This window comes from Pogoniulus pusillus, chromosome 40 (genome assembly GCF_015220805.1).
Source record: "Pogoniulus pusillus isolate bPogPus1 chromosome 40, bPogPus1.pri, whole genome shotgun sequence".
Taxonomy (NCBI): domain Eukaryota; kingdom Metazoa; phylum Chordata; class Aves; order Piciformes; family Lybiidae; genus Pogoniulus; species Pogoniulus pusillus.
In genome coordinates, this window is record NC_087303.1 from 5,426,067 (window position 1) to 5,450,491 (window position 24,425).

General features: G+C 57.5%; 1 protein-coding gene across 4 annotated transcripts in view; it reads left to right on the forward strand.

Annotated features, from left to right (window-relative positions):
* The window catches only part of LOC135191595 (acid-sensing ion channel 2), a 722,832-nt gene that overhangs the window by 564,354 nt on the left and 134,053 nt on the right, over positions 1 to 24,425 (forward strand). The window contains exon 1 of one of the 4 annotated variants that reach the window (XM_064174027.1): positions 19,776 to 20,336. The exons of the other annotated variants lie outside the window; for them this stretch is intronic. Within the exon in view, the coding sequence (XP_064030097.1) occupies positions 19,788 to 20,336 (549 nt within the window). The 5' untranslated portion in view covers positions 19,776 to 19,787. Of the gene's footprint in view, positions 1 to 19,775; positions 20,337 to 24,425 lie in introns of those variants that run through there. 4 annotated transcript variants of the gene reach the window in all.

Genomic DNA, 24,425 nt, shown 5'->3' on the forward strand with positions numbered 1-24,425 from the left:
ATTCTGTGATTCCATGATTCTATGATCTTGGCAGTCTCTTCCACCCTGCTTCATTCTATGATCTTGGAGCTCTCTTCCAACTTGCTTGGTTCTAAAGAAATCCTTTTTTAGAGTAAGACTCTTTTCCTTCAGCAGCACTTTCTGGTGGGTTGGGACATCCCCTGTGTGCCAGGTGAGCATCAGGTGAACATTCTCACTTGCTCCCTGGGATAGGACAAGGAGCAAGGGAGGGAAGCTGCAGCACAGGAGGTTCCAGCTCATCACAAGGGGGAACTTCTTGACTGGAAGGGTCCCAGAGCACTGGCACAGGCTCCCCAAAGAGGTTATGGAGCCCTTCCAGGCCTGTCTGGACGTGTTCCAGTGTGATCTGTGCTAGATTGGATGGTCCTGCTCTGGCAGGGGGGTTGGACTCAACGATCCCTTTGGGTCCCTTCCTACCCCTGGCATCTGTGATCTGTGATCTCTTCACTGTCCTGGCAGATGTTCTAGTCCCCTCCTCACCCAGCAAAGGAGCTGGCATTCAGGATCAATCCCCTTGGCAGGGCTCCTTCAAGCTGAGCATCTCCCAGAGCCTCTCCTCCTGCTGCCAGACCTGTGCCATCAGCACAGCAGCTTCCAGAAGCAGCCCTGTTGCTTACCTCCAGCAGGCTGGAGGTGGAAATGAGAGGGATGGAAATCAAAGGTTTCCTTTCCTTGTGGCCTCTGTGTCACTGCCTTGTTTGCCTGATGCTTTGCCCGTGTTTGGTTAGGGCCCCTCAGCACTTGAAGGAGCTGTGTGTGACACAGGCTCAAGGGTCAGCCACTCCACCACTGCTTTCCAGCTCAAACACCTTGAACAAAGAGATGCAAATCTTCTGAAATGCAAACTCCTGTAGCACTCTGCTCCCTGCTGCCTTTCAGCAAGAAACCCCTGCTGAGGGACAAGCCTGGCACAGCCTAGATCGGTGTTTCCTCATCACCAGTGGGGAGAGAGGCAGCTCTGTCCCTGGGAAATCAAACAGGGAGATCAAATAGCTGAGCAGCTCGTCTGGCTTGGAAGTGAGCTGCTTCCCACCGTGCACTGAGTTCTCAGCCCAGCAAAGTGACTCAGAGAGCCTGCACAGCCCTAGGCTACCACAGGAACAGCAACTGGTTTGGCACTGGGGGTGAATGGGGGAGGTGAGGTACAGAGATCAGACTCCACTGGGGATGCTCTGCCCTGCTCTGCCCTGCTTGGGAGCAGGCAGAGCTCCCTGGAAATGAGGGATGAGGGTAAAATGAGTCCCATGGTAGGAGTCCAGCTAGGAGCTGGTTGGGATAGGAGCAGTCAGCTCCACTGATGTCAGCTGAAGCACCCCAGCTATGCCCTGAGGTGGGAGATGTGGCAGCTGCTGGGATTTGCCATGGGGGTTGGACTTGCTGAGTCCATAAACCATAGAAGGGTTTAGGTTGGAAGGGACCTCAAAGCTCAGCCAGTTCCAGCCCCCTGCCATAGGCAGGGACAGCTCCCACTAGAACAGGTAACTCAAGGGCCTCATCCAGCCTGGTCCTGAACACATTCAGGGAGGTTGTGGAGCACAGAAGCACCCAATGTGATCTTTGATCACATTGGGTGCTTCTGTGCTCCACAACCTCCCTGGGAATCCTGTGCCAGGCTCTCACCACCCTCAACCTGTGCCAGTCTCTCCCCACCCTCAACCTCTGCCAGTCTCTCACCACCCTCACTGCAAACAACTTCTTCCCAACATCCACTTTCAATCTCCCCTCTCACACTCCAAACCCATTCCTCCTCCTCCTGCCATTCCCACACCTTCTCAATAGTCCCTCCCCAGCCCTCCTGCAGCTCCCTTCAGATCCTGCAAGGCCACTCCAAGCTCTCCTGGAAGCCTTCTCCTCTGCAGGCTGCACAGCCCCAACTCTCTCAGCCTGTGCTCAGAGCAGAGCTGCTGCAGCCCTCTCAGCATCTTGGTGGCCTCCTCTGGGCTGGCTCCAACACTTCCATGTCCTGCTTGTGCTGGGGGCTGCAGAGCTGCCCCCAGGGCTGCAGGTGGGGTGTGAGGAGAGCAGAGCCAAGGGGCAGAATCCCCTCCCTTGCCCTGTGCCCACACTGCTCTGGCTGCAGCCCAGCACAGGGTTGTGTCTGGGCTGCACTCACACTGCCATTTAGGTTGGAAGTGGCCTTAAAGGTCATCAAATTCTGACCCCCATGGGCAGGGACACCTCCCACTAGACCTGGGAGATTGAGACTGGAGGTGAGAGAGGAATTCTTTAGTGTGAAGGTGGTGAGACACTGGCACAGGCTGCTCAGGGAGTCTGTGGATGCTTCTTCCCTGGATCTGTCCCAAGCCATGCTGGATGAGGATAGTGAGAGGTGTCCCTGGCTATGGCAGGGGATTGGAACTGGATAATCCTTTCCAGCTGCCTGCAGCTGCCTGCAGGGAGGCTGTAGCCAGGTGGGGTTGGGCTCTGCTGCCAGGCAGCCAGGGACAGAAGAAGGGGACCCAGACTCAAGATGTGCCAGGGCAGGTTGAGGCTGGATGTTAGAAGGAAGTTGTTGTCAGAGAGAGTGATTGGCATTGGAATGGGCTGCCCAGGGAGGTGGTGGAGTGGCTGTGGCTGGAGGTGTTGCAGCCAAGCCTGGCTGGGGCACTGAGTGCCATGGTCTGGTTGGTTGGGCAGGGCTGGGTGCTAGGTTGGGCTGGAGGAGCTTGGAGCTCTCTTCCACCCTGCTTGATGCTGTGGTTCCATATGATTCCATTAAGGCAAATCCTCTCTGCCCAACCTCTCTCCTGAGCACTCTCCTCCCCAGCTGATCATTCAGGCTCCCTTCTCCAGCTCAGCAGCAGGCAGACCTCAGCTCCTAACCAGCCTGCCTTGTTTCCTCAGCAAACACGGGGGGGTTTGCTCAGGCTGTCACCTCTCAGGCAGCTGCTGTTTGTAAAGACAAGCAGGAGAAGGTAACCCTGCAAGGCAGCACAGCATGAGCACACAGACCCAGCTCTTGGGAAGCCTGGAGGAATCTGGGCCAGACCTGCCGCTGCCTGCATATAGAAGCTCAGAGTTATTCTGGTAGCTGATTCAGTCTCTTTTTAAGCTGCAGGAAGCTGTTACTCATGATAGTAGCTCCAGGCCATGTGCTCATCTGAATTTCACCACCAAGCTCCTGTGGATGCCTTAGGTTTCCACCAGCAAGAATTTAACCCCAGGACACATCTCCAAGAGGGAAACCTGCTGGAGGTGAGAAGCACACGGAATGAACCAGGTGGGAAGAGACCTCTGAGATCATTGGGTCCAACCTAACACCTCCTAATCAACTGAACCCTGGCACTGAGTGCCTCATGCAGCCTCCTCTTAAACACCTCCAGCCACAGCCACTCCACCACCTCCCTGGGCAGCCCATTCCAATGCCAATCACTCTCTCTGACAACAACTTCCTAACAACATCCAGCCTCAACCTGCCCTGCCACAGCTTCAGCCTGGGTCCCCTTCTTCTGTTGCTGGCTGCCTGGCAGCAGAGCCCAACCCCACCTGGCTACAGCCTCCCTGCAGGCAGCTGCAGGCAGCAATCAGCTCTGCCCTGAGCCTCCTCTGCTGCAGGCTGCACCCCCCCAGCTCCCTCAGCCTCTCCTCTCAGGGCTCTGCTGCAGGCCCCTCCCCAGCCTTGCTGCCCTTCTCTCAACACCTTCCAGCACCTCAACAGCTCTCTGCAATTCAGGAGCCCAGAACTGGACACAGCACTCCAGGGGTGGCCTGAGCAGTGCTGAGCACAGGGGCACAAGAACCTCCCTTGTCCTGCTGCCCACACTGCTCCTGAGCCAGCCCAGGATGCCATTGGCTCTGCTGCCCACCTGGGCACTGCTGCCTCCTCTGCAGCTCCTCTCTCCCACCACCCCCAGGTCCCTTTCCTCCTGGCTGCTCTCAGCCACTCTGGCCCCAGCCTGCAGTGCTGCTTGGGGTTGTTGTGGCCAAAGTGCAGAACCTGGAACTTGGCTCCCCACTGCTGAGACCCCACCTGGAGTACTGCATCCAGTTCTGGAGCCCCTGGGACAAGAGGGACATGGAGGTGCTGGAGTGTGTCCAGAGCAGGGCCAGGAGGATGAGCAGAGGGCTGCAGCAGCTCTGCTGTGGGGAGAGACTGAGGCAGTTGGGGCTGTGCAGGCTGGAGAGGAGAAGGCTCCAAGATGACCTCATTGTGGCCTTGCAGGATCTGAAGGAGGCTACAAGAAAGCTGGGGAGGGACTTTTTAGGCTGTCAGGGAGTGATAGGACTGAGGGGAATGGAACCAAGCTGGAAATGGGGAGAGTCATCCTGGAGGTGAGGAAGAAGTTCTTCAGCATGGGGGTGGTGAGAGGCTGGCACAGGTTGCCCTGGTTGGTGATGGAAGCCTCATCCCTGGAGGTGTTTGAGGCCAGGCTGGCTGAGGCTGTGTGCAGCCTGCTCTAGGGTAGGGTGTCCCTGGGCATGGCTGGGGGTTGGAACTGGCTGCTCCTTGTGCTCCTTTCCAACCCTGCCTGCTTCTAAGGTGCCAGGGTTGCTTTTTTCCCCTTGAAGCTGGCTCCAAGATCAATATTTTGCATTCTTCCTTCTTTCCCTGAGGTCAGCAGCAGGCAGCTCCAATTATCTCCAAGAAGCACCACATTACCTTCTCTGGAAGAGCAGAAGCAAATAAATTGGGAATGGTGATGCTTTTCCTTCTGCAATTACTCTGGAGGCAGCTCCCCAGGGACTCCCTGCAGCAGGAGCTCTGAAGGAGAGGAGCAGCACAACTGTGCCCATGGCAAGGAGCACAGGGGAAGGTGTTTGGTGTCCACATGGAGATGCCTGAGCTCAGTTCCTCTTTCATCCATCTCAGAGATTCACAGATCACAGCAGGTTGGAAGGGACCCTCCAAGGTCATCTTGTCCAAGCCCCCTGCAGTCAGCAGGGACACCTCCAACTAGAGCAGGTTGCTCAGGGCCACATCAAGCCTGACCTTGAATGTCTCCAGGGAGCTCAACCACATCTCAGAGCAACCTGGTCCAGTCTCTCCCCACCCTCAATGCGCAGAACTTCCTCCTGGTGCCCAACCTGTATCTCCCCTGCTCCACTTTCAAACCATTGCTCTTATCCTGTCATCAGAGGCCCTTCTGAACAGTCCCTCCCCAGCCTGCCTGCAGTCCCCTTCAGGTGCTGGAAGCCTGCTCCAAGGCCTCTCTGGAGAGCTGCATTTCAAGATCACAGCATCATAGAACCGTAGAACCATGGAAGCAAGCAGGCTGGAAGAGAGCTCCAAGCTCAGCCAGACCAACCTAGCACCCAGCCCTGCCCAACCAACCAGACCATGGCACTCAGTGCCCCAGCCAGGCTTGGCTGCAACACCTCCAGCCACAGCCACTCCACCACCTCCCTGGGCAGCCCATTCCAGTGCCAATCACTCTCTCTGGGAAGAACTTCCTCCTCACATCCAGCATATACTTCCCCTGGCACAACTTGAAACTGTGTCCCCTTGTTCTGGCCCTGGCTGCCTGGCAGCAGAGCCCAACCCCACCTGGCTACAGCCTCCCTACAGGCAGCTGCAGACAGCAATGAGCTCTGCTCTGAGCCTCCTCTGCTGCAGGCTGCACCCCCCCCAGCTCCCTCAGCCTCTCCTCACAGGGCTCTGCTCCAGGCCCCTCCCCAGCCTTGCTGCCCTGCTCTCAACACCTTCCAGCACCTCAACATCTCTCTGCAATTCAGGAGCCCAGAACTGGACACAGCACTCCAGGGGTGGCCTGAGCAGTGCTGAGCACAGGGGCAGAAGAACCTCCCTTGTCCTGCTGCCCACACTGCTCCTGAGCCAGCCCAGGATGCCATTGGCTCTGCTGCCCACCTGGGCACACTGCTGCCTCCTCTGCAGCTCCTCTCTCCCAGCACCCCCAGCTCCCTCTCTGCCTGCCTGCTCTCAGCCACTCTGGCCCCAGTATCTGAAGGGGACCTACAGGCAGGCTGGGGAGGGACTGCTCAGAAGGGTCTGCTGGGATAGGATGAAGAGCAGCAGTTTGAAACTGGAGAAGGGCAGAGTTAGGTTGGATGTAGAATCATAGAATCAGAGTCACAGAGTGTTAGGGGCTGGAAGGGAGCTCCAAATCTCAGCCAGTCCTATCACCCTGCCAGAGCAGGAGCACCTGGAGCAGGTCACAGAGGAACACATCCAGAGAGCTCTTGAATATCTGCAGAGAGGGAGACTCCACAGCCCCCCTGGGCAGCCTGTGCCAGGGCTCTGGCACTCTGATAGGGAAAAAAATCCTCCTCCTGCTCAGCTGGAACCTCCTGTGCCTGACCAGGAGGAAGTTCTGCACAGTGAGGGTGGGGAGACACTGGCACAGGTTGCCCAGAGAGGTGGTGGAGGCTCAACCCCTGGAGACATTCAAGGTTAAACTTGTGTGGCCCTGAGTAAACTGTTCTAGTGGGAGGTGTCCCTGCTGCCTGCAGGGGGGGTGGACAAGGTGCCCCTGGATGGATCCTTCCAATGCAATCCTTTCTATAACACAACAATTCATAGGGCAGGACCCAAATTCTCTTTGCTGTCAGCCAGAGCAGAATCCAGCCCTAAGTGCTCCAAGTGCCATGGGCAGAGGCACTGAGTGCAGCCTCAGCAGGTTTGCTGCCCACACCAAGCTGTGTGCTGCAGCAGCCAGGCTGGAGGGCAGGATCCATCCAGAGGGAGCTGGGCAGGCTGCAGAGGTGGGCACAAGCCAAGCTCAGGAGCTTCAACATGACCAAGGGCAAGGTCCTGCAGCTGGGTGGAAGCAATGCCAAGCACCAATCCAGGCTGGGCACTGCCAGGCTGGAGAGCAGCCCTGAAGAGAGGGACCTGGGAGTGCTGGTGGAGGAGAAGCCCAACAGCAGCCAGCAGTGTGCACTTGCAGCCCAGAGAGCCAAGCAGAGCCTGGGCTGCAGCAGCAGCAGAGTGGGCAGCAGGGCCAGGGAGGGGATTCTGCCCCTCTGCTCTGCTCTGCTGAGACCCCACCTGGAGTCCTGCATCCAGTTCTGGAGCCCCTGGGACAAGAGGGCTGTGGAGATGCTGGAGAGTGTCCAGAGCAGGGCCAGGAGGATGCTCAGAGGCTGCAGCAGCTCTGCTGTGAGCACAGCCTGAAAGAGTTGGGGCTGTGCAGGCTGGAGCAGAGGAGGCTCCCAGGGGACCTTCTTGTGGCCTTCCAGCATCTGAAGGGGGCTCCAAAAAAGCTGGGGAGGGACTTTTGAGGCTGTGAGGGAGTGGCAGGAGTGGGGGGAATGGAGCAAAGGTGGAGGTGGGGAGAGTGAGGCTGGAGGTGAGGAGGAAGTTGTTGAGCAGGAGAGTGGTGAGAGGCTGGAATGGGTTGCCCAGGGAGGGGGTTGAGGCCCCATGGCTGGAGGTGTTTGAGGCCAGGCTGGCTGAGGCTGTGTGCAGCCTGCTCTAGGGTAGGGTGTCCCTGGGCATGGCAGGGGGGTTGGCACTGCCTGCTCCTTGTGCTCCCTTCCAACCCTGACTGAGTCTATGATTCTCTCATTCCCAGTGCTTGCTGTGTTGTGGTCTGGGGAGAGGTTGGGAATGCCTTGAGGGTGGATTTTTTTGGGGGGGAGGGTTTGGAGGGTCTTTGATTTTTTTGGGTTTTGGGTTTTTTTTACAGCAATGTCATATTAAAATTACATAAGTGCAAAAAAATGAGTCTGAAAGAAAAGCTTGGGGTTGGTGCTTCTATTTTATCAAACCTTTTCCCCATTAGCCTTCCCACACAACTGCTGTCACCCATTAGCCTGCCAGGAAAGCATTAGAAGGATCATTTCTGTGTGACAGCTCAGCAGGTGCCACTTACCTGCCCCACCAGGCAACCCCACTCATGTCCCACCCCACATCCCTGTACAGCCTTGGCAGGGAGGTGGAACTCAATGATCATGAAATTAAATGAGGCCAAGTGTAAGGTCCTGCAGCTGGGTGGGTGCAATCCCAAGCACAGCTCCAGGCTGGGTGGGGAATGGCTGAGAGCAGCCCTGAGGAACAGCCCCTGGGGGTCTGGGGTAAGGAAAAGCTCCACAGGAGCCTGCAGGGTGAGTGCAGCCCAGACACAACCCTGTGCTGGGCTGCAGCCAGAGCAGTGTGGGCACAGGGCAAGGGAGGGGATTCTGCCCCTTGGCTCTGCTCTCCTCACACCCCTCCTGCAGCCCTGGGGGCAGCTCTGCAGCCCCCAGCACAAGCAGGACATGGAAGTGTTGGAGCCAGACCAGAGGAGGCCACCAAGATGCTGAGAGGGCTGCAGCAGCTCTGCTCTGAGCACAGGCTGAGAGAGTTGGGGCTGTGCAGCCTGCAGAGGAGAAGGCTTCCAGGAGAGCTTGGAGTGGCCTTGCAGGATCTGAAGGGGGCTGCAGGAGGGCTGGGGAGGGACTACTGAGAAGGTGTGGGAATGGCAGGAGGAGGAGGAATGGGTTTGGAGTGTGAGAGGGGAGATTGAAAGTGGATGTTAGGAAGAAGTTGTTTGCAGTGAGGGTGGTGAGAGCCTGGCACAGGTTTGGCAGGGAAGTTGTGTTCTTTGATCACATTGGGTGCTTCTGTGCTCCACAACCTCCCTCGAGGCGCTCAGGACCAGGTTGGATGAGGCTGAAGAGGAGGCTGAGGGATGTTAGGAAGAAGTTGTTTACAGTGAGGTTGGTGAGAGCCTGGCACAGGTTTGCCAGAGAGGCTGTAGAGCACAGAAGCCTCCAGCCTGCAGTGCTGCTTGGGGTTGTTGTGGCCAAAGTGCAGAACCCTGCACTTGGGCTTGTTCAGTCTCATCCCTTTGGCCTCTGCCCACCCATCCAGCCTGGCCAGGTCCCTCTGCAGGGCTCTGCTACCCTCCAACAGCTCCACAGCTGCTCCTAGCTTGGTGTCATCTGCAAACTCACTGCTGCTGGACTCAATCTCCTGCTCCAGATCATCAGTGAAGACATTGAACAGGACTGTGCCCAGCACTGATCCCTGGGGCATACCACTGGTGCCAGCTTCCAGCTGACTGTGGCACCATTCACCACCACTCTCTGGTCCCAGCTCTCCAACCAGTTCCTGACCTATATCAAAGTGACTCTGTCCAAGCCAGGAGCTGCCAGCTGTGCCAGGAGCTGTGTGCTTCATGCTGGAGTTGACCATCTCTGCTCCCTGCCAGGCTGTGCCCACATTTCACTCCCTGAAGGAAGCTTTTCCCTGCTTTCCCTCCCTGCTGCTATAAAGCAAGGGGCTGGGGCAGGCTTTTGCTTGTAGCTGAAATAGCAGCACCAGGCTGAAGAGCAGAAAGGGCTACTTCCCATCTGGCTTCCAGAAGAGCCTTCAAACACCTGGGGAAGGCAAAAGAACAAACATCCACTGCAGATATTGCTCCCTTAACTTGATTTAGAGGCTAAACTCCCTGGGAGGGATCTAATTTTCAGTCCCCTTCAGCATCTAAGCACAGAGCAGCTCTCCTCTGCCTTTCCTAAGTCCATAAATGCCACTGCAGGGAGCAGGGTTCAGCAGAGGCAGGGAGGGTGGGATGAAGGCAGCAGGTGGATGTGCTCTGCAGACAGAGGAGGTGACATGAAACACTCACCAGGACTCCTCCTGGGCCTGCAGGGTTTGGTGTGCTGAAGCCACATCTAGCCCTGAATCATGGAATTGTTTGGGTTGGGAAGTCCTTGTGATCCTATCACCCCCCCTGAGATCACCCACTGCAACCACCAACAGCACCACCATGCTCACCAAACCACATCCCCAAGGGCCATGTTCACATCAACACTTCCAGGGATGGGGAATCCATCACCTCCCTGGGCAGCCTGTTCCAGTGTCCCCCTGAAGATCCAGGTTCCCATTTTCGTGTTCTCCCCCTCCTTTGGAGGCCACATGAGGTCTAGAAGAGCTTCTAGAGACTTCCCTGGACACCTTCCAGCCCCTCAACATCTCTCTGCAATGGAGGAGCCCAGAACTGGACACAGCACTGCAGGGTTGGCCTGAGCAGTGCTGAGCACAGGGGCACAAGAACCTCCCTTGTCCTGCTGCCCACACTGCTCCTGAGCCAGCCCAGGATGCCATTGGCTCTGCTGCCCACCTGGGCAAACTCTTCCTTCTGTTCAACTTCCTCAATCATTTCATTAATCATCTTCACAGCCTCCTGGTGATTATTTGCCATTGGAATGGGCTGCCCAGGGAGGTGGTGGAGTGGCTGTGGCTGGAGGTGTTGCAGCCAAGCCTGGCTGGGGCACTTAGTGCCATGGTCTGGTTGGTTGGGCAGGGCTGGGTGCTAGGTTGGGCTGGCTGAGCTTGGAGCTCTCTCCCAGCCTGCTTGATTCTGTGATTCTCTGACCACCAAATCATTCCAAAGTCAGCATTTTCAGCAAACAAAAGGCATCCATAAGTTGATTGGACAGGGCTGGGTGACAGATTGGATTGAGGAAGTTTAGGCTGGATGTTAGGAGGAAGATGTTGTCAGAGAGAGTGATTGGCACTGGAATGGGCTGCCCAGGGAGGTGGTGGAGTGGCTGTGGCTGGAGGTGTTGCAGCCAAGCCTGGCTGGGGCACTTAGTGCCATGGTCTGGTTGGTTGGGCAGGGCTGGGTGCTAGGTTGTGCTGGCTGAGCTTGGAGCTCTCTTCCAACCTGCTTGATTCCATGGTTCTATGGTTCTGTGGCTCTCTGGTCCTCTGATTCTATGCTTCTGTGCTGTGCTGCAGCTCAGTGCTGCTCTCTGACCCTCTCCTGCTCAGCACAATCACTCAAGGCTTCACTGTGGCCAAGTTCAAACTTTTGCAGCTGGCCACACTTTGAGGCTTCCCAGTGATGAAGGCTCTGGGTCAGTTCTGGCCAGCAGGAAGGTAGTCACAGGGCCACCAAAACACATGGAGAGCACTGCTGGGTTGCCCCTGTGCTCCTCTATGGCCAGGGCAGCAGCAGCAGGAGATGATGCTCAGTGCCAGATGTGTTGAGGGCAGCAGAGAAGCAGCTGACTGACACTAAGAGGCTCTGCAAAGACTTTGCTGTTTAATTTGCTGTGAAGAATTCTTCTTCATATCAGTTCTTCAGAAATCCAGAGGTGGTTTCATTTGTTTCACTCCCTCTCCTCTCCCTTTCAGTGGTGAAATGGCAAACAGGGGAAGGGGAAGGGGGAAAAAAAAAGGCTAATTGGGTAGATGCCAGCTGAGGAGCTTAAAATAGAGTGAAATCATTCCTCTTCCCTACCTGCAGAGGAAAAATATGTCTGGGTGTGTACACAGAGGCAAATATAAACCTGTGCAGATCTGCAGTCCCCTTTTTTGCTGCTTGAAGGGAAGGTAGTGGAGAAAGCTGATGTCAGGAAATGCCACTTGGACATGGATCTGCTAATTAAGGGAGCTGGGACAGCCCTGATACATCTGGAGCTGCATCTCAGAATCCAAGGTTGGTCAGAGAATGGTTTAGGTTGGAAGGAACCTCAAGGATCAGCCAGTTCCAATCCCCTGCCATAGGCAGGGACAGCTCCCACTAGAACAGGTTGCTGAAGGCCACATCCACGCTGGACCTGAACACCTCCAGGGAGGTTGTGGAGCACAGAAGCACCCAATGTGATCAAAGATCACATTGGGTGCTTCTGTGCTCCACAACCTCCCTGGGCAACCTGTGCCAGGGTCTCACCACCCTCAACCTGTGCCAGTGTCTCAGCAGCCTCAACCTATGCCTGTCTCTCCCCACTCTCAACCTGTGCCATGTAATCAAAGACCAAAGCCAGTCCAGAGGAGGCCACCAAGATGCTGAGAGGGCTGCAGCAGCTCTGCTCTGAGCACAGGCTGAGAGAGTTGGGGCTGTGCAGCCTGCAGAGGAGAAGGCTTCCAGGAGAGCTTGGAGTGGCCTTGCAGGATCTGAAGGGAGCTGGGGCTGGGAGCTTAGAGAGGAGACTGAGAGGTGACCTCAGCAGGCCCCCCAGTTCAAGAGGGACATAGAACTGCTGGAGAGAGCCCAGCACAGAGCCACAGAGATGCTGAAGGGAATGGAACAGCTCTGGTAGGAGCAGAGCCTGAGGGAGCTGGGGCTGGGAGCTTGGAGAGGAGGAGGCTGAGAGGTGACCTCAGCAGTGTTGGTAAAGATGTGCAGGTGAGTGGCAGGAGCTGGAGCCAGGCTCTGCTGGGGGATGCCAGTGCCAGCACAAGGGGCAGTGGTGGAAGCTGAGGCAGAGAAGTGCCATGGAAACAGGAGGAGGAATTTTTCCCCTGTGAGGGTGGCAGAGCCTGGCACAGGCTGCCCAGGGGGGCTGTGGAGTCTCCCTCTCTGCAGATATCCAAACCCTGCCTGGATGTGTTTCTGTGTGAGCTGCTCCAGGTGATGCTGCTCTGGCAGAGGGCTTGGACTGGCTGAGCTTTGGAGCTGCCTTCCAGCCCCTGACACTCTGTGGTTTTCTTTTCACCCCCAGGTTGAGACTGCCAAGGAGCAGCAGCATCTTCCCTCTCTTGGGCATTTGTTTGATCTCTCTTAGGTTGTTGTTTTTTTTCAGAGGCAAGGAAAATGAGACATGAAAAGTTTGCCTGGTGCTGGCTCTGCAAGCAGAGCTGTAAACCACAAACCTTTTTTTACTACCCCTGCTGGTGCTGGAATGGATGCAGCAGAGGAAGGGAATCTGACAAGTGATTTGTGTGCCCTCAACCTTCTGTTCTGGATCAACTATTTCACCTCCCTCCATCCCAAACACACAGCTCCTGTGACAGATGGAGAGCAGGACTGCACCTAGGAGGGCTCTGCTCAGAGAATCCTCAATTAACTCAGACAATTTCCAAGCTGGAAGCTTCATCATTCACTTCCAAAATCAAACACAAACCCCTCTTTGGCAGGGGGGGGTGGTGGCTGGGGGGAGGTGGCAGCAAGCCAAAGCTGGGCTGGTCTCAGGTAGCAGTGGGGTGGGTTTGGAGGCAGCAGTGGAAGAATGAAGCTGAGGTAGCAGCTTCCATGGAAACCTCAATTTTCAAGTGGCTTGTGGTTTCTCAGAGCACAGAGGCTTCAGCAGGAGCTGGGTTTGTTGGGTTTTCAGAAGTGGTTTAGGTACAGCAGAGGAGGATTCTGGAAGGAGTGGTGGCTGTGTTGGGAGAGAGTCAAGCAGGTTGGAAGAGAGCTCCAAGCCTCTCTCAGCCTCTCCTCACAGCAGAGGTTCTCCAGCCCTCTGAGCATCTATGTGGCCTCCTCTAGACCCACTCCAGCAGGTCTAGGTCATAGAATCATAGAATTAAGCAGGGTGGAAGAGAGCTCCAAGCTCATCCACTCCAACCTAGCACCCAGCCCTGCCCAACCAACCAGACCATGGCACTAAGTGCCCCAGCCAGGCTTGGCTGCAACACCTCCAGGGACAGTGCCTCCACCACCTTCCTGGGCAGCCCATTCCAGTGCCAATCACTCTCTCTGACAACAACTTCCTAACAACATCCAGCCTAGACCTGCCCTGCCACAGCTTCAGCCTCTGTCCCCTTCTTCTGTCCCTGGCTGCCTGCCTGGCAGCAGAGCCCAACCCCACCTGGCTACAACCTCCCTGCAGGCAGCTGCAGGCAGCAATGAGCTCTGCCCTGAGCCTCCTCTGCTGCAGGCTGCACCCCCCCAGCTCCCTCAGCCTCTCCTCACAGGGCTGTGCTCCAGGCCCCTCCCCAGCCTTGCTGCCCTTCTCACCAACCTCTCTGCAGTCAACCCTCCTTGTCCAACCTCCCTGCAGCCAGCAGGGACATCTCCACCTAGAGCAGGTTGCTCAGGGCCACACCAACTTTGACCCTCAACATCTCTCTTTGCTGCAAGAGTGGTCAGGGCTTGGCAGAGGCTGCCCAGGGAGGTGGTGGAGTGCCCATGCCTGGAGGTGTTCAGGAACCCTGTGGCCATGTTCCTTGGGGCCATGGTTTGGTGGGCATGGTGGGGTTGAAGGTTTAATGGGCATGGTGGGGTTGATGGTTTAATGGTCATGGTGGAGTTGGGTCAGTGGTTGGACTCTATAACCTTACAGGTCTTTTCCAAGCAAAACAGTTCCATGATTCCATGATTTTAGCCAGCATCTCAGGGGCTTGCTGAACTGGGATTTGGTGGCTTCTGAGTTTCCCAGTCACACCTTTGAGTCTGGAGGACAAAGCATTTGGGGGTTGAGCTTCCTTTGCTCCCTGATGGCATCAATTAAATAGCAGTAACCAAAGGCTGCAGCAGGACCCAAGTTTGTGGTTTTCTTTGCAGGACTTTCAGAGCTTTTATTGCCTCTTTTTTGTCTTAACCTGAGCTGATGTTGGACGTGAAAATGAAGTTTCCAAAGGCAGAGATGCTTTGAGGGGGGAAGGTGTGAGAAAAACCTGAGACTATTTGTCTTTTCTTTGCCTGTCAGGGGCACCACAGGTCACATCTTAAGGCAGGGGAGGGAGAAGGAGCAGATCAACCCAAAACAATCCCTTCAATTTCTCCTGTTGGGCTTTTCTTTCCCTCCAAACTCTATTCTCCAACAGAAGCAGCAAACTCTTCCTCAGCAGCAAACTCTTCCCCAGCAGCAAACTCTTCCCCCTCCACCCCCACCCCTCAGGGATCACTTAGAAGTGAGTTGTTGATTAGTAAGCAATAATTATTGATTCCAGCTCTATTATTCCCTCCATGCATTAAGTTCAATAAGCATTTGAGCTGCTCTGGCTGCATCAAGAATTAACCAGGACTCTGCTGAAGTCAGTCCAAAGGGGGTGGAGGGGGGAGGAAGAAACAGGAGCTGCTTGCTCTGATAAGTGGGAAAATGGAAATGCTCTCCCAGGGGTGGGAGGTTGGGCAGGGCAAGATGTGGACTTGCTGCTGCTGCTTTGCATTTTATGGTCAGGCTTTCACAGAATCCCAGCCTGGTGGAGGCTGGAAGGGAGCTCTGGGGCTCAGCCAGTGATGCTAAAGCAGGGCACCCACTTAGATCATAGATCATAGAATCAGGCAGGCTGGAAGAGAGCTCCAAGCTCAGCCAGCCCAACCTAGCACCCAGCCCTGCCCAACCAACCAGACCATGGCACTCAGTGCCCCAGCCAGGCTTGGCTGCAACACCTCCAGCCACAGCCACTCCACCACCTCCCTGGGCAGCCCATTCCAATGCCAATCACTCTCTCTTTGGAGTTGTTCAGGACCAGGTTGGATGAGGCCTTGAGCAACCTGTTCTAGTGAGAGGTGTCCCTGCCTATGGCAGGGAGGTTGGAGCTGGCTGAGCTTCCAGGTCCCTTCCAACCTAACCCATTCCATGATTCTATGACATCCAAGGTTTGTTCTTGTTTGTCCTCATGATGTTTTCATGGGGAAGCTCAGAGTGAGGCTGAGGTTGCTCTTGACCATCCCACTCCTCTCTCCCAAGAGCTGGGGATGTTTCCCTTAAGAACAGTTACTCCCCTGCCATAAAACAGGGAGCATTTGAGCAGATCCTTTGGAGTGGGTGCATTTAAGGGAGGGGGGAAAAAAAGCCCAACAGCTTTTCACACAGACCTGCTGTTCTTTGCTTTGCCAAGCTACCCTCCCCCCCCCCCCCCCCCCCCCAAAAAAAAGTGTTTTAACCCTTTAGAGATGGAGAAGAGGCAGAAATTAGGCAAGAGGACCAGGGCTGTGTCCTATGTTCCTCCAGCCAGCCACAATCCAAAGCCTTGGTGCTGCCAGAGAACCTGGAGCTGCCCAGGATCATCTTTGCTGCAAGGCTGTGATGAGGCTTGTGGGGGAGGGAATATTTGAGGCTGTTTATAGTCGAGCCCCATCTATTTCTGTGGGTTTGTGGCAATACATCATGGGTGGAACAATCTCAAACAGCCTCGTGGTGGAGTGGTTTGGAGGTTTATTATCCTGCCAGGGAGCTGAAGGGGAAAAAAACCTCCCACTGATAGCAACAGGTGGGAGGAGGAAAAGCTGAGATCTGCTTTGCAAGCAGGATGAGGCTCAGTGGGAGCTGCCACACACCAAGTTACAACCAACCTAGGACCTTTGGACCTCTTCCCAGTCAGTTTAAGAAGGGTCATGGCCACTGCTGTGGGCTGGGAAAGGATTGGGTGCTGTGGAGCAGTGATACAGAGTGGTAAAAACTGCACTGTGGACCTAAGGGCTCTGTGAGCAGGGATCACAGAATCCCAGCACAGTGGGGTTGGAAGGGACCTCCCATCCAGTTCAAGCCCCCTGCTAAAGCAGGGCACCCACAGCAGCTTGCCCAGAATCACAATGCCCAGGGAGGGTTGGAATCTGTGCAGAGAAGGAGACTCCACAACCTCTCTGGGCAGCCTGCTCCAGGCCTCCAGCAGCCTCATATCAAAAGAGTTTCTCCTCCTGGGTTCCAGTTTGTGCCCATTGCCCCTTGTCCTGCCCCTGGGCACCACTCACAAGAGCCTGGCCCCAGCCTCTTGTCCCCTACCTGAGCACTGCTCAGCTGCCCTCTGGGGCTGCTCTTCTGCAGGCTCCCAGCCCCAGGGCTCTCAGCCTTTGCTTCTCACAGAGCTGCTCCAGGCCCCTCAGCAGCTTTGCAGCAGTTCAGCAGTTTTCTATCCCTCTTGAACTGGGGGGCCCAAAACTGGACTCAGGACTCCAGATGTGGCTTCTCTAGGGCAGAGCAGAGGGAGAGGAGAACCTCCCTGGACCTGCTGCCCACTCTTCTGCAGGTACCCCAGGAAACATTTCCTTTCCTGGCCAGGAGGGCACATTTCTGGCTCACAATAACATTGTCCCCCAGCACTCCCAGGTCCTTCTCTGCAGAGCTGCTTTCCAGCAGGTCACCACTCACCTGCACTGAGGCAGGACCCTACACTTGTTCTAGGTGAGCTTCATGAGCCAGCAGTGTGCCCAGGTGGCCAAGGAGGCCAACAGCATCCTGGCCTGGATCAGCAATGGTGTCACCAGCAGCAGCAGGGAGGTGCTCCTGGCCCTGGACTCAGCACTCCTGAGATCACCCCTCCACTGCTGTGTCCAGTTTGGGTCAGCACAGCACAGGAGGACACTGAGGTGCTGGAGCAGGGGCAGAGAAGGGCAATGAGGCTGGGGAGAGCTCTGGCAAACATGGCCTGTGAGGAGCAGCTGAGGGAGCTGGGGGTGCTCAGTCTGGAGAAGAGGAGGCTGAGAGGGGACCTCATTGCCCTCTACAGCTACCTAAAAGGAGGTTGCAGTGAGGCTGGGGCTGGTCTCTGCTCCCCAGTCACTAATGCTAGCACAAGAGGCAATGGCCTCAAGCTGCATCAGGGGAGGTTTGGGTTGGCTGTTGGGAGGAAGTTCTTCCCTGAGCAGGTGCTCAGGCACTGGCACAGGCTGCCCAGGGAGGTGGTGGAGTCCCCATCCCTGGAGGTGTTCAGAGGGAGAGTGGCTGTGGTGCTTGAGGCTATGGTCTGGTGCTGAAGGCTGCTGGGCTGAAGGTTGGCCTGGCTGCTCCTGGTGCTCCTCTCCAAGCACAGCAATCCACAGTGCTGAGATGTTGTGCTGAGAGCTTTGGGTTAGCCAAGGAGCTGTCAGTGTGAGTCTGATGCTTGCATTCGAGGAGCTTGAAGGTCATCAAGAATGGAAGGAAGACTCAAGAAGGAATTCTGTGGTCCTGTGAGCTTCCCCTCCACACAACTCTTCAGCCTGGCCAGGTCAAAGTTATTTGTGGTATTAAAGCTGATCCTCCACGGATGTGTTCGTGCAACCCCCCCTGCTGCCAGCAGCTCCAGCCACAACCCCAGGGTCCCTCCAACATACTCCTCTCTGTTGCCCCAGGGTCAGGAGTGGGGTCCTGGGGACAACTCCCCACCAAGCCGGCGTTTGCTGCCCCTTGGCAGCTTTTCCACGGTAGAAGAGAGAACTCTGAGAGAGGCTGGAGCAGAGCAGGCTGTGACTGCTCCATCTATTGGGTAAAAATGAAACCGGAGCGAGGCGCACATGGAAAAGGAATTCGGGGGGGGGGGGGGGGAGGAATATCAGAGGCGATTCAGAGCCCTGACTGCCACTTACAGCTTAACTGGGGACAATTGCAGACGGCAACGTTCCTTGGTACTGCTGGGAACCAAAATTAAGGTAGCAGGGAGCTGCTTTCCAGAGAGCAGAGCCCAGCAAACCCCCACCAGATGCCAATGTCCGTGGCTGGTTATCGCCGTATCGCTGGGGGAAGAGGGGCAGGGTTTGGTGCCCGGTGCAGGGGACAACGATCCTTGTCCCCAGAGGGCTCTCCGGGCTTGGGCAAGACCCAAGCAGAGGGGCGCAAAGGGTCAGGGAATGGGGGCACGGTTTGGTGAGGCGGGGGGAGGGGGGGGTCTCTGTGCTGCTAACCTGTCTTCCATGGGCTCAGGGGGACCACGGAGCAGCTTTGCTGTGGGAAGCAAAACGAACCCTCCCCCCCCCACACACACATACACAACCTCAGGCAACCAGTTTGGCCATCCAACAACCAGTACAGCGGGCAGGCTCCACAGCCTGGCAGGGGCTCTCGGTGTCTCCGAGATCCGTGTGTGCCCCCCGGGGATGCTGAAAGGCAGAAAAACAAACTCGGGCTGGAGGAGGGAAGGAGATGGAGGGAGGAGGAGGGAAGGAGATGGAGGGAGAAGGAGGGAAGGAGATGGAGGGAGAAGGAGAGAAGGAGATGGAGGGAGAAGGAGGGAAGGAGAAGGAAGGAGAAGGAGGGAAGGAGATGGAGGGAGAAGGAGGGAAGGAGAAGGAAGGCGAAGGAGGGAAGGAGATGGAGGGAGAAGGAGGGAAGGAGATGGAGGGAGAAGGAAGGCGAAGGAGGGAAGGAGATGGAGGGAGAAGGAGGGAAGGAGATGGAGGGAGAAGGAGGGAAGGAGAAGGAAGGAGAAGGAGGGAAGGAGATGGAGGGAGAAGGAGGGAAGGAGAAGGAAGGAGAACGAACAAGCGAGGGGAGCTCCCCAAAGCCCGGTCAAGGCCAGTGGCGGCGGCGGTCCCGGCTGCTGCGAGCGGAGCCGCGCTCCCCCCGCTCTGCCGGGGGATAAATAGAGGCGGAGGGGGGGAGAAGGGGGAGGGTTACGGTGCGATCGGGGCCGAGCATCCCTCCCTCCGCCTCCCGAGAGCGGCTGGCGCCGAGCGCCGGGGCTGGCACCTCGGGAAACCTTCGTCCCGCTCTTCCTCCTCCTCTTCCTTCCTCTTACTCGTTTTCGTCGCCCGGCGGAGGGGCTTTCCCCGGGGAACCGGAGGGCAGCAGCATCCCGGCCGGGGCAGCATGAGAGGCGGCCAGGGCCGGCGGAGCGCGGCTCGGGGCTAGGCGGCTGTCCGGGGAAAGGGGCGGGGGGCGTCCCGCAGCTCTCGCCCCTCAGAGGCTCCCGGAGCGACCGCCGGGGCTCGGGAAGCGGCTGGTGTCGGGGAGCACCGGAGGTGCCGGTGGTCCCGGGGCGCGGCGGGGGAAGCCCGCGGGGGAGCCCGGGGCGAGCCGAGCCCCTCTGCTCCCGCGGGCGGTGTCCGGTAGCGGCAGCGGGAGGCGGCCGGGGCGGGGTGGTGCTTGTGGAGGGGGGTGAAGAAGCGGCAGCGGCGGCAGCGCAGCATGTGAGCGGCAGGGCCGGGCGGGCGGGAGGCTCGGCCGGTGTCTGCGGGCAGGGCCGCCCCGCTGCCCCCCGCGGGGTGCGGAGACAAGGCGGTAGCGGCGGCGGCGGCGGCAGCAGCAGCGGGGCCCGGCATGCCGCGCTGCCGGAACTGCTGCCCGGCGGAGAGCTCGGTGCCGGCGCGGCGGGTTGCCCACGGAGGCTCCCCCCGCCGCTCGGGGCCGCTGCCGGCCGTGGCGCGGGTAGCGGAGAGGTTGGCGACGGGGCCCGGCATGGCGCGGCGCTGCTCCTCGCACTGATCCCGGGGCGGCGGCGGTGGCAGCGGTGGTGGCAGCGGTGGCAGCGGCGGTGGTGGCGGCGGTGGCGGCGGCGGGGAGCGCCCATGGCGCGGGGGGGGGGCGGCCGCCGGTGCCCGCCGCTGCGCAGCCGGTTGCACGGGCTGCGGCACATGTGCTCTCGGCGGGCGGCGCTGCCGCGGCGAGCGCTCTGGGTGCTGGCCTTCTGCACGGCGCTGGGCTTGCTGCTCTCCTGGTCCTCCAACCGCCTGCTCCATTGGCTCTCCTTCCCCTCGCACACCCAGGTGCGCACCGAGTGGAGCCGCCAGCTGCCCTTCCCCGCCGTCACCCTCTGCAACAACAACCCCCTGCGCTTCCCCCGCCTCTCCAAGGGGGATCTTTACTACGCGGGGCACTGGTTGGGCTTGTTGCTGCCCAACCGAACCGCCCGCCCGTTGCTGACCGAGCTGCTGCGGGGGGACGAGGCTCGGCTCCGCTGGTTCGCCAAGCTGGCCGATTTCCGTCTCTTTTTACCCCCCCGGCACTACGAGGGGATCAGCGCCGACTTCATGGACCGCCTGGGCCATCAGCTGGAGGACATGCTGCTGTCCTGCAAGTACCGCGGCGAGCTCTGCGGGCCCCACAACTTCTCTGCGGTGAGTCCGTCCGGTGCCCCTCCCGGTCCCCGCCCTGAGCCCCCCTGCATCCCAGCCTACATCTGCCCCTGGCTCCCAGCGCTGCTCCGTCACCGCTTCCCGTCCCGGTTCCCCCCGCCCCGGTCCATCCTTACTTCCCATCTCGGTTCCCCCCGCCCCGGTCCATCCTTACTTCCCATCCCGGTTCCCCCCGCCCCGCTCCATCCTTACTTCCCGTCCCGGTTCCCCCCGCCCCGGTCCATCCTTACTTCCCGTCCCGGTTCCCCCCACCCCGCTCCATCCTTACTTCCCGTCCCGGTTCCCCCCACCCCGCTCCATCCTTACTTCCCATCCCGGTCGCCCCACTGGTTCCCAACTCAGTTCCTCTCTTGGTGCATCCCCGTTCCCCTCCGGACCCCTTGCCGCCGCCCCGCCAGCGCCAGTCCGGGCTCTCCCCGGTGCGTGTTGCTGCCGGGCTCGCAGTCGTGCCGCTCGCTGGGCAGTTCGGGGGCTGGCATGCGGGGCACGGCCCCCGCAGCTTGCCGAGTTCGCCTCGCAGCCCCTTCGAGGGCAGGAGCACTCCGTCCAGCAGAGCTCTGTCCCCGCAAGTGTTTTCCCTGAGCGCTTCTTTCTCCTCCGGCCCACAGCTGATGCTTTTCGGCCACCAGCGGCGGGGTGTGTGTGTGGGGGGGGGGGGGGGGGTGAGGGTCTGGCTGCCCTCTTCTATTTTAATGGAAAACAAGAAAGGAAAGGCTGCAGCCATCCCAGCTGCTCCTGGCACGTTTCCCCCTGTTGCTTCCAGCGTTATTGCATCTCGCGTTTCTCCCCTCTCCGGCTTAGGAAGCGAAGTTTCCTCAGGTGAACTCTGCCTGCAGAGGCAGAAGCTGGGCTCCATCCCACTGGGACGCGGGGGGCTGGCAGCTGGGGCGAACAGCCTGGCCTTGGTTTGGTGCCTGCTCCAGTGAATTCCTGCCGGGTTTGCTGGGCTGCACCCGGCGCAGCTCTGTGCCTTTGTGTGTGTCGTGCGGCGTGAGCTGGTTTGCAAATGCTGAGAGCTCTGCTCATCGGAGCTGCTTCCAAAAGCTGCCCTGTTGAGGCAGGGCTCTGCCGTGGGGGTCACCCTCCTCACCCTTAGGGCAGTGGTTTGCAAAGCGCCGCAGAGCATCTCCACTTGGAGAAGCTCCGGTGGGGTTGGAGGGGTTGTGGAGTCTTCCTTCTCCGGTGACTTTCAGAACCTGCCTGGATGTCGTGACCCTGGACGACCTGCTCCGGCTGACCCCGCTTTTAGCAGGGGAAGCTTGGACTGGATCATCTCCAGAGGTCCCTTGCAACCCTCTACCACTCCGCGGTTCTATGACTGTTTGAAGTTGCAGTGCGGCGTGAGCCTGACTCGTTATAATAGCTCCTAATTGAGAGCTGAAACCCATCTCTTTTGAGTGACCCTCCCGCACTTCACGGCTAGCAGCTGGATGTTTATTGTGCTGGAATATTCCTCCCTTCTAATCTCTGCAGATATCCGGGAGGGAGAGGTGTGTGCTGTGATTAAACGCTCCGTGAGTGCTGCTGCTGATGTCTGTAGGGAGGAGATAACTACTTTGAGCCGTTGCCGTTCCGCACGCAGGAGAGGAGTTGAATTCCCTCTTCTGCGAGGGGCTGCCTGAGATGCAGACCTCAAAACAATGCAAAGATCCAAAAGGAAAAGGTCTCTTTGGACTTGTCACATCAGCCTGGCTTGGCTGAAAAGGAGAGGGGGGAAAAGAAAAGCCCTGCGGGGATGAAGTGAGCTGCCCAGGACTGTTGAGTTAGCATCTGCTGCTGCAAAGGAGGAGCAGGAATGGCACGCTTGGAAATGAATAAATAAAGCAGCAGATTGAGACAGGTCCTTCCTGGCAGGACAGAGCAGCACCCTGGTGTAAGGAAATTTGGGAATAACCAGCAGAAACAGATGCTCAGCCTCAGGGATGTGGAAAAAGAAAGCTGCTTCCCTCTTCCATTTGCAAGCCCTGGACCAGGTTGCCTGGGGAAGTGGTGGAGTCCCTGTCCCTGGAGGGGTTTCAAAGGGAGTGGACTATTGACAAGGTCTTGTAATGACAGGATGAGGGGGAATGGGTTGAAATGGGAAGAGGGGAGATGTAGACTGGATGTTAGGAGGAAGCTCTTTACAGTGAGGGTGGTGAGACACTGGCACAGGTTGCCCAGGGAAGTTGTGGCTGCTTCTTCCTTGGAGGTGTTTAAGGCCAGGTTGGATGAAGCCTTGAGCAACCTGCTCTGGTGGGAGGTGTCCTTGCCTACAGCTGGATGATCCTTGAGGTCCCTTCCACCCTAGACCCTTCTATGATTCTATGAAAGCTGTGTAGATGTGGTGCTGAGGGCTAGAGTTGAGTGGTGACCTGAGGTTTACAGGGGGACTTGATGATCTTAAAGGTCTTTTGCCACCAGAGTTAGTCTGTGATTGCCCAGTTTGCAGGTGGGATGATGTCTGCTAGGGCTTGGCTGCAGGCTTTCACCAGCTCTTGTTCCACGTTGTGGTGAGCAAGGCAGCATGGTTCACCTTGTCCCGAGAAACACAAAGCCTGGCTGGGCTTGACAAGGGCAAAGGATGCTGTGGGGAGTGGTGCTGGAGTTAAGGGCAGGTTCTGCTTGATGTAACCAGCTCCTGAATGCCCTGCAGCAGCTGTATGATGCCACCAAGGAGGTCTGGTCTCCTCCAGCCAACCTGCAGAGATCTAAGGGGGAGAGGGAAGGAGGAGGGCATGTGTCCAGCCCTGAGGGTCTTGCTGGGAGCTCAGAGCATCCCAAAACCTGGCCCAGGCTGTAAGGGAGCACTACCCATATCTCCTGTCAGACCTGTGCCACCATGCTCAGTCACTTGGCTGAGGAAACAGGAATCAAAAAGGCAGCTGAGGAAATAGGAACCAAACAGGGAATTTTTTCCTCTTCTTCCCATCCCAAAGGCTGTGTGGCTCCAGGGGGACACACTAGGGTGGGGGGAGACAGGAGCCCTCCATGCCAGAGTAAGCAACTGGATCTACCTTCCTTGTATTGAGCTGCTGCGTGGAGCAAGGTGAGAGGGAAGGTTGGTGCCAACTCCTCCATCACAGCATGTCCTACCCCCTCTCTTCTGAAGCAAAAGAGAGTGACCTCTGCATTGTCCTCGAGTAAAGGAGCTCCTCCACCTGTGCATCCCTAGTAGAGATGTTCCTTGGGAAGATGCTGGAAGCAACTTGCCTGGGGTTTGGTGTGCCTGGAGAGCTTGCTGCAGGGGGTGTATGGCTTGGGGTCAAGGTGCCAAACCCAGGCTTTGGGCTTTGCTGTGAGGGCTGAAGAGTTGGGCAGCCCCAGGCAGCCTTTTGAGTCTGAGCTCCTTGGAGCTTCTGCTTTTACTCCTGAGATGGGAAGAAATAACACCAAGGAAGGAGCAAGAAAATAGTGCAGGGTTGAACTGAGCACAGAGGTGGAGCAAAGAGGGCGAAAAAGATCCACTGCAAAGTGAAGAAATTCAAGTGTGTGGAGTGCCTTGCAGGTTTTCTTCCTGCTCAGACGTGCAAAGAGCATCTTCTGTCTCCAAAGGCAAGAGTGAGGTAATGCTTGCAGGGTTCTGCCTTTCACTGGGTAAAAAAAAAACCCCAACCCAGACCCTGTGTTTGAGCAAACAAATCCTCCCTTAGAACTGAAGCAGAAGAAAAGGCTCTGGATGAGAGATCTGGCCTGCTTTATTCTTCCTGACTCTTGTTGGTGCATCTCCTACAAGAGATCAGCTCCTCTTTCAACCTGCCTTTGTCTGTACGGTGCCAATTGCACTTTGGGAACATGAAAAAGCAAAGAGCTGCTGGAGGAGAGGCAGAGCAGAGCCCAACACGTGTAGGCAGCCTTGTGTCTTCATTCTAAGTGTGGGGAGGTTTCACAGTGCTCTGTGGAGCTCAGGCTGCAGGATTAAAATGGGTTAGTTGGACATGTTCAGCTTGCTTATGAGTGCTCAGGCTGGAGTGATTCTCTTGCCTGTGCAGGGGTGGTTTTGCTGGCTGTGGGCAGCGTTTTCCAGCTGGGTGAGGATCACAGAATCACAGAATGGCAGGGGCTGGAAGGAAGCTGCAAAGCTCAGCCAGGCCA